The 9,585-nt window shown below is 36.4% G+C and overlaps 1 protein-coding gene across 1 annotated transcript in view; it reads left to right on the top strand.

The window, feature by feature from the left end:
• The first annotated feature begins 1,047 nt into the window (after positions 1 to 1,047).
• Positions 1,048 to 9,585, top strand: part of LOC107563202 (insulin-like growth factor 1 receptor) — a 13,974-nt gene continuing 5,436 nt past the window's right edge. Inside the window, exons 1-7 of the mRNA XM_016248010.1 lie at positions 1,048 to 1,233; positions 1,406 to 1,476; positions 1,565 to 1,794; positions 1,920 to 2,027; positions 2,513 to 2,672; positions 3,647 to 3,776; positions 7,525 to 7,659. Of these exons, the coding sequence (XP_016103496.1) occupies positions 1,205 to 1,233; positions 1,406 to 1,476; positions 1,565 to 1,794; positions 1,920 to 2,027; positions 2,513 to 2,672; positions 3,647 to 3,776; positions 7,525 to 7,659 (863 nt within the window). The 5' untranslated portion in view covers positions 1,048 to 1,204. The remainder of the gene's footprint in view (positions 1,234 to 1,405; positions 1,477 to 1,564; positions 1,795 to 1,919; positions 2,028 to 2,512; positions 2,673 to 3,646; positions 3,777 to 7,524; positions 7,660 to 9,585) is intronic.

Raw genomic sequence — 9,585 nt, 5'->3', positions numbered from 1 at the left:
ATAATTTGGTATTCCTCTTGTACCATTGTCCTCTTTTATGCAAAGAAATAAATCTCCTTACAGTTCTCTCCCGAGTGGTTCCACTGCTGCCAGCATTAACTGAGTATGATTCAGTGGGCTATATAACACTTTAAATTGTCAGGAAATTACTTGTCTTTAAAGGTTTTGGTTCAATATACTTACCTGTTGATCAAAAATAGCCTTAAACCTATACACATTTTTTTTAGTAACTTTCAGGAGGGTGTACTCATTTTTGCAACACAAAATTTTATCACTTTGATAAGAAAATCTTATTTTGCTGAATCATTTTGGCATTCTTCTTTGGTAATTGCTCAAGCAGGCTTGTTGGAACATTACATCTCCAAAGAACCCTAACATGTCTTCTAAGTAAAGAGTAATTGCTGAATTTGTTAAGTTTTAGAGAGGGGTGTAATCATTTATGCGGTGCACTGTGTATATATATATATATATATGTGTGTGTGTGTGTGTGTGTGTGTGTGTGTGATACTGGGTGAATATTTCATGGGTGAAAATACCTCTCAGCCAATCAGAATCGAGGACCAGAAAGAATGGTTTTATATTGTTTTTACAGTTAATATTTGTTCAAATATATTTATTCTTTAATTGAAATGTAGAATATTTGGTGCTTATAATAAATGTAATATTTTCACAATATAGTTAAATTCAATATATATTTTAAATAATACATTTAAGATATATTTATATACCTGCATTAAAGAAAGAGCATCACAGCACTGACAAAGCACTGCATTTTTGCACTACTTGTTAACTAGTTTGTCAACTAATGATTTATGGCTTGTTTTTTGACATTGACCAGTATGTTCTTGTTAATCTTTTTCTACAGCCTGAGAAGCACGAGTGTGTATCCCGTCAACATTACAGGGAGCACAAAGGGGTGAAACTCTCCAACTTGGGAGCTGGGAACTATTCTGCCCGTGTGCGGGCTACGTCCCTCGCTGGAAACGGCTCATGGACAGAACCGATAGCTTTCTATGTGAATCAGGTTGAACGTAAGTGCACCCTCATTTTCATTCCTTTCAACTTCCAATATGATGATTTAGAAATTTGTTGATTTATTGGGTTTTCAAATGTTCTCTTCTTGCACCCTCAAGAATCTAATTATGAGCACTACCTGTACTACATTATCATCCCGATTTTCCTGATTTGTGTCCTCGTCGCTGGAATGGCTTTCTTCTGTTTTAACAAGAGACGGTACCAGTTTTAACATTCACACACCATAATTCTCTAATTTTAACAGCATAGGCCCCTACAGACAAAATGCACCAATCTGAGATACTCCCGATATTATAATATTAAAAAACAGGAAATTATCTTGAAATGTTTCCTTGTTCCACATAAAATAAGTGCTATCCGTAATCCACAGAAACATTGACAGACTTGGAAACGGAGTCCTTTACGCGTCTGTTAACCCAGAGTACTTCAGCGCAGCAGAAAGTGAGGATTCAGTCAAGGGCAAAATCGACTCAACTTACCGTTTTCGTAAATATGCAGTTGGTTTGTAACTCTTGTACTTTGTTTACAGTGTATGTGCCGGATGAATGGGAAGTGGAGCGAGAGAAAATCACCATGTGCCGAGAGCTTGGACAAGGATCCTTTGGTATGGTGTATGAGGGTATCGCCAAAGGTGTCGTCAAAGATGAGCCGGAAACCAGGGTGGCCATTAAAACAGTCAACGAATCGGCTAGCTTACACGAGCGCATAGAGTTCCTCAATGAAGCCTCTGTTATGAAAGAGTTCAACTGTCACCATGTGGTTAGTCAGAGAACACATGACAAACCTCATCTGATGCTTTAAATATTGACAGTATTGGTGTAAACTGGTGTAATAATGTTGACTTTACTGGTAGGTTCCTCTGATGTCATTTGTGATTGGTTTAGGTGCGTCTGCTAGGTGTAGTTTCGCAGGGTCAGCCCACCCTGGTGATCATGGAGCTGATGACACGAGGAGATCTGAAGAGTTACTTGCGTTCACTTCGATCCGCTGAGGTGAATACAGGCATGCATGTGACATCTTCACATCGCTGATTAAATATTTGGCTAATCAGACTGAATTTTTAACCGCTATTCTAAATTCCAGCAAGTTAAGGATTGCCACCTGTGTAGTAGTGTAGTAGAATTGTGATGCATAATTGAGCAATTTCCATTAATCAGAATTCATCATCTGCGCTTGCGTTCACTGCTGTTTTCTGTGCCTAAATGGGGCCACTCCTTGCAGTTCTAGACTATAAGCTCCTCTAAGACTTCAACTCCAAAGCCTAGTGTAATCTCTTGATGTGAACTGCATAGTCTGTATCCTAAGTGAAAATTGCAATCTTGTAAGTGACTAAAACTCAGAAAAATTTTCTAAAACTCAGCTCCAGATTGATTTCCATTTGCATGATGCAAAGCTTCAGCATGAAATGCACAAGACTCACTTGGTTTTGGAATAGAGCTACAGCAGTATCATTCTCCTCTTCTTCTTCTGTCCTCAGAACACCTCCAGCTTGCCTTTGCCGCCGTTGAAGAAGATGATTCAGATGGCGGGAGCGATCGCGGATGGCATGGCTTACCTCAACGCCAACAAATTTGTTCACAGAGACTTGGCAGCAAGGAATTGCATGGTGGCAGAGGATTTTGCTGTCAAAATTGGTGGTATGTGTTGAAATGGGGGGAAATATGTATTTGCCTTTCTTGACTTGTGTTTTACATGTGAAATGTTTTAAATAGGGACTAGTCATCCAAATTTGAGTTAATCTAGTTTTTTCAGGTATATTCTTTTTAGTAGTGGGGCTTTAAACAGAATACATTTTGAGACAGCTTCTCAGAGAGGGTTTTAGCATATTTTAGCAGTAAATTATCTTCAGTTGGTGGCATTCCACAGTAAATATTGATAATTAGACAGTTATTAAATGTAAAAATACTGCATTGACATATTGCACCTCAGATTTAACTCTTTTTGATATTTTGCACTATTGCTCATTGTTTCATAACAAAATTAAATACGAAAAAACATTATATCAACTCTATTAGTTATTGTCCAATTTTTATGTATTATAATTATAATAATAATTATTATTAATTTGTTATATATTTAATAGTTTCATAATTTTAAAGTTAGCATGAATTGGATTTCTATTTGTAAATGCATGTTATTGATCTGTGAACGATTCATACATGCTTGTGTTCCATGTTTTACTTTTTTTTTTTTTTTAAAATGTCATAACTGGATCTTCCAGTGAAACAATGCATTGTCTATGGTGATGTACTGTATTTCAGACTGTATTTCAGACATTTTTCTGCTTAAACCCGCTTCTTTATTACAATTAACTGGAAGCTGCTTGAACACAATATGGAAGAAAAAGCTCTGTCGCTACGTTGAACCTTTAAGATTTGTATTGTTTTAACAATTGTGTACTGTAGCAAGAAATTAAAGGGTTTGCAGTAAATTATGGCAAATATTCCAAAAGAATTATGCAACTGCACATCCCCCATTTTTTATTCCATAAAGAACAAGTACAGTAATTAATTTCTGAAACTGCAGTATATTTTCTTCATTTTGTTTGGCTAAATCTCAAGTAAAACTATAGAACTTTAGTAATTTCACCTCATCTATCCTCAACCTGTAGATTTTGGCATGACACGGGACATTTATGAGACCGATTACTACAGAAAAGGAGGCAAGGGACTGCTGCCTGTGCGCTGGATGTCTCCAGAGTCCCTCAAAGATGGAGTATTCACCACCATGTCTGATGTCTGGTAAGCCTTCGTGTGTTCTATAGAGAATCAGTGTGTGCAAGATGTTCAAAACATGTAGAGATATTAACTGAGACATATAGTGCGCAGTATATCAGGGTACATCAGTCTAGTCTTTGCAGCTGCAGAGCGACATCTGTATTTGAGCAAAGACCGCCCCAGTGACCACTTCAGTTCCTGCGCTAGCTGAACGAGAAATTAAAACCACACTCGCACGGCTCAACACACATTTTCCATTACGTGATGCATACGTTAATGCGGTAAGCAATGAGGAGAAACATCTTTCCATATATTCCAAATGAAACTGGCAATCAAGCCTCATCGGCCCTCATATGAGCTAGAAACATTTCCCTCATATGCTAGTCTTATTTGACAAACTTTCAAAGAAAACCTTGGGGAGTCTAGACCGTGCTTTTCCGGAAGCGGCAACAGCTGCGACTGATATGAGCGACATTCCAGAGCCTCAAGGAATCTTTAGTCGATTCGTCCTCCCGTGTCGTGATAAGTAGCTGTTTGGACTTGCTGGGAGGTTTGCGCTTAAATCTTTTGTTAAGGATCAGAATCAAGCACTCCCTGTTCAGGAAGAGGATTGAACTTAATTACAATGCGCTCAAGTTTCCTTCCAGGTGTCTGGAGAGTCTGCCCTAACAGTTCACCTTTCATGTCTGTCCAGGGTCACCGTCAGGCCTTGATAATAAGGAATGTCTGGTGAACTTTACACGAGGATCAGACATGGGAGTAGTCAATTACAAATTTATTGTAAAAAAAAAATAATAATCTTCCACGGCGGTTAAGATCTAAATCAGAAAATCATGGCTGTTTCTTAAGGGCTAAGTGTGCAGTATTTGTGCCACCAAACGGAAGTGCAAAATAATGAATAATTTCAAAATAATTAAGAAATTCAAACAGTCATGCCCCACATTCATGTCACTGGTTAAAGTGAAGATTAAAACGGAGCAGTGGCTTACTTATAATTGCCGTTGCACATCAGGTTGGAATCAAGAGGCATACAGTATAATAGAATAGGTACATATTGGCCTGCATTCCAGCTATGTTCAAAATTATATACCTTTTTATGTTTTTTTAAATATTTTTATGTACCTTTTTTAGCAGCGTGATGCAGCGTCATGTTTCTTTGCATTGCCATGAGCACAATGAAATTAAAATTTTATTTTGTTTTTTAATTTTTTTTTTGTTGTTTTGCTTTGCTTTTTGTTTAGTTCTATTTTATGTTAGTGTTTCGTTTTGTGATGTTTGTGTTTTGTTCTGTTTTAGCGTAGTGTTTCGTTTTGTTTAGTGTTTTTTGTATTTTGTTCAGTTTAGTGGTTAGTTTTGTGATTTTTGTTTTCTGTTTTAGTTTAGTGTTTAGTTTTGTTTAGTGATTTTTTTTGTATTTTGTTCAGTTTAGTGTTTAGTTTTGAGATTTTTTTGTTCTGTTTTAGTTTAGGGTTTCATTTTGTGATGTTTGTGTTTTGTTCTATTTTAGTGTTTTTTTGTATTTTGTTCAGTTTAGTGGTTAGCTTTGTGATGTTTGTGTTTTGTTCTGTTTTATGTTAGTGTTTCGTTTTTTTTGTATGTTGTTCAGTTTAGTGGTTAGATTTGTGATTTTTGTGTTTTGTTCTGTTTTATGTTAGTGTTTCGTTTTTTTTTGTATGTTGTTCAGTTTAGTGGTTAGAGTTGTGATTTTTGTTATGTTCTGTTTTAGTTTAGTGTTTCGTTTTGTGATGTTTGTGTTTTGTTTTGTTTTGTTCTGTTTTAGTTTACTGTTTCGATTTGTGACGTATGTGTTTTGTTCAGTTTAGTGGTTAGTTTTGTGATTTTAGTTTTGTTCTGTTTTAGTTTAGTGGTTAGTTTTGAATCCATGTATCATTCAATCATTCGTTTTTTGATTTAATATTGAAAGTAGAAAAACTAGAAAATGGTCCTCTTTAGTTTTTTTTCGTTTTCTTTTTTTCAAAAAACAAAAAACGAGAATTCAGCTTAAGTTTTCATTTTTCGTTCATGGGTGGAAAAATGAATAAACAGCTTGAATATTCGATTTCTACATGTGGGTGGGAATTAAACACCCCTTTCTGCTGATTGGTCAGCCGAAGATCAAACCGTGCCTTCATCAGTTCTTCTGAATTATCACGCAGCAGAATAATAGTCCTCCACTGCTGCAGTTGTATGGATTCTTAACACATTTATTGCAACTACATTTAATATTTTTTCATCAAACAAACAGACTAATGAATAGCTCGACACAACTCATACTGGGGCAGAGTCTAGACAGGGCTTTCTTCTGTGTAGATATAAATTCTATTATTTGTATCAGCTCAGCATGGCAGGGTATGATATGACAGCTGTCATAGCCCACCCTGCTCACCCAGTACGTTTGTTTGTTTGTTTAATTAAGAAATTAATTCATTCATTCGTTTCAAAATAAATATTTTAAACACTAAGACAAAAAGGAAAGAATAATAAATTGGCTTGGGTATATATAGGCCTATGTTCACGCAAGAACTGTCATTCTGACTGACAACCGGAGAACAACAGATATGAAATAGCCTACTGTTAGAGTTATATAATGTGGTCTTGTGTTTTATTAAAATTGATTATAATTGATATCTCAAAAGGTTATGCACTTGTGCGCAGCATAACTTAATACTCTGTCATTTATAGTCGTATGGTAAAATGTATATTTTTAATTGTGTAACGTTACGTTCAAAATAACTACAAAATGTCATGCCTTTGAAAAATAAAGAGAACAACAGAATGCGCTGCTTTAGCGGTCTCGGTCTCCTTGAGCATCTCTCCGGCGCATTGTTTTGTTCAGTTTTAGTTTAGTTTTTTGTTTTGTTTTTTGTTTGCTGTGTTGGACTGACTCCAGCATCCCCTCAGCCCTATAGGATAAATGATTTGGATCATGTATGGAGGTTTTTTAAAGAAAAATTATATGACTTTAAATGCATATTACATATTAATAATATACATTTTAAAAATCCATGTAACAGCACTCAATATTTGAGTGAACTTAAAAAAAAAAAAGGGGGACCCCAGAATGCATAGTGACAAGCTCAGTATGGTGAATTGTGCAGTGTGGATTACAAAGGAAAATCTAATTCAGCACTTTAAAGTACTGATGCAAATAATTCAGTGCAATTAAATGTATAATTTTATCAAATACTTGTTTCATAAAATCAGTTGAGGAATGTCCAGTGTATAACACTGAGCTGCTGCCCAATGTAAAGCGGGGTTTTTTTAATCTATGTAGGCAGTAATAGATCACAAAGCAGCTCATTAGGTTTTGGAACAGAGCCTGTGATTATTTGTTGCTGCCTTTGAAGCTCTTTTGTATCTAATTTAGATGTACAACACTTACTTATCTGTAGAAAAATAATAAGAATAAACTCGAAAGAAAAAGCATTTCTTGAGTCAGGCACGACTGAAGGTATTTCTGTTACGTGCTTAATAGCTTTATTATCAACAGGCCACATTATATTATGTCATTTGTCTGAGCGGCTGACTCATTATAATGACAACTTGCTCCCATTTGAAAGTTTTAAGTAATTAGAACACACATCACTCACATTCTCAGTGAAAATATTGATGTTTCCTGGAAAAACATCTTCAGGGAACAGTTCATTTTTACGAGCGGGGAGCTTTCAACTGAACTCACTCAGAATTAAAAGAAAATCAGCATCTTGTAGACACTTTGGTCGCAATCATTGTAGATCTCAACTTTTCTCATCTGTTCTCACTCCTCTTGCAGGTCCTTTGGGGTGGTGTTGTGGGAAATAGCCACGCTTGCCGAGCAGCCCTATCAGGGCATGTCCAATGAGCAGGTACTGCGGTTTGTCATGGAGGGAGGACTGCTAGACAAACCTGACAACTGCCCTGACATGCTGTAAGTCATCTCATGCACATCTTTCACTCACATTGTTGTTCTAAGTGCAACATTTTGAAAAATGATCAAGCTGCTGTTTTCCATTCAGTGAAAGCAGACAGTGACCCGGGGCTGTCGAGCTCCAAAAAGGACACGAAACATCATAAAAATGGTCCATATAACTGATGCACATACTTTAATGTGAGGAACAGACCAAAATTCAGTGTCACTTTTTCTTGCCGTCTGTCCAAGATTGGTTTCATTGACGTCAAACCTGGTGCAGTGTCTTGATGTGGCAATTTTGAATGTTCCTAATATGAATATTCATGTTAGGTTTGGAAGGACATGATGGTGAGTAAATGATGATAGAATTTTCATTTTTGTGTGTGCCTTTTAAAAAGCAGAAAGTCTGCCACCTACTGTGTGATTTAGGTTGTAACATCACAAAGCTGAAAACATGAATAGACATTAAAAATCTGAATTAGCTTGAGAATTAATGGTATTTACAGAAAAGTTTTTGACTTTATTTGGCCGTTATTTGTTTTGGATTTTAAAACTACCTAGTCTAACGCTCTCCCTGTGGGTGCTGGGCTCTAAATTTAAGTACAATTTGTTTATCTGAGAGAGTCTCCAAGCTCTGGGTTTTCTTTGGCGCAGTTTGAGTTAGGTTGCGTCTGGCTTCGAGTCCATGTTTTATCTGAAGTGTGAGAGCTGGCTGTGACATACGAGCACTCAAAGCACTACAGGGATTCCACATTTTTAATAATATAACATTATACCAGGAGGGAGGGAGGTGCTTGAGAAGAAAGGGGTACAGAAAAATAGAAAGCGTGTGTGTGATTTTTAGAATTATATATGAAGAGTTCATGTGCAAAAACAGATAAGTCAGTTTTGAACAATTTTCAAAAATCATGTTTTTTCATTTATATATATATATATATATATTTGTGTTTTCTGTTTTTTAAACAATAAAAAGCAAGCTTCACAGGCAGTTTTTTTTCTGTTTATTCATTGGTGACACAAATGAACAATGATGTTTTGTTTCAGGAGAAACAGCAGTTTGCATTTTCTCAGTCCGCTGTCCATTGACGGGAAGTGCACAATGGCTTGCATTGGCTTGCGCCTTATTTTCATCTCAAGGCCGTCTGATTTAGGGTCTTTGTTGTGGTTGGCCGACGTTTGGCACCTTTTCACACTTTTTGAGAGAAGTGCCGGGAAGGATGAAGTGGTCGTTAAAGCAGGCAGAACAGGAGTGGAGGAGGGTATGTGGCTGGGTTTTGGGCTGGTACACTGCCGCTGCCTCTGTCTTGTGTTTTAATGAGCCAGCGCACGACTGCTGAGGCTAACAGTGCCAACGGTCACCCAAATTCAACCTCTAAGGGAAGTCCAGTTATTCGATTCAGTTATGTGCAGCGTAGCAATTAGAACAAAGGCTTTCACACATTGAGCAATATTGCTCATGCATGTGATATTTTTAGCCAAAAAAGGCAAAAGCCACTGCCTCCTGCTAGAAAAGATCTTTACTAAAAAGTAGATTCTTTAATACTTGGTAACTTTTTTATCAAAATAACATGCTCTGCCTCTGAAATTACAATCTGCCATCACCAATAATTAATTTTTTAAATCCCTCGCTTCCTTTCAGTTGATTCATTTCTAGTATGTAATCTATTCCTGATGCATAAAATCAAGTCCCGCCTTACATTTTTTCTATTTATTTTTATTTACTCATTTCTTGTTTGACACAGAAGTAAAATTTTGAGTGTTGACAAATGAGATTAATAGATTGAAGATTTGAGATTGAAGAGTGATATTTCACACACAACATCCCCAGCTGTTTTATTTTTGCTCTAGTAATAAAAAAGAAAGAAATCAAAGCAGGATCTCTTTGATTTCTGTACAAGAAAAACAGTGAACGAAGAGTGAACGATGCAAACAGTGACACCTTTT

The sequence above is a fragment of the Sinocyclocheilus grahami genome, unplaced genomic scaffold (genome assembly GCF_001515645.1).
Source record: "Sinocyclocheilus grahami isolate Dianchi unplaced genomic scaffold, SAMN03320097.WGS_v1.1 scaffold861.1, whole genome shotgun sequence".
NCBI lineage: Eukaryota > Metazoa > Chordata > Actinopteri > Cypriniformes > Cyprinidae > Sinocyclocheilus > Sinocyclocheilus grahami.
Note: the sequence above shows the minus strand (reverse complement) of the source record. Positions and strands in the feature narration are given on the sequence as shown.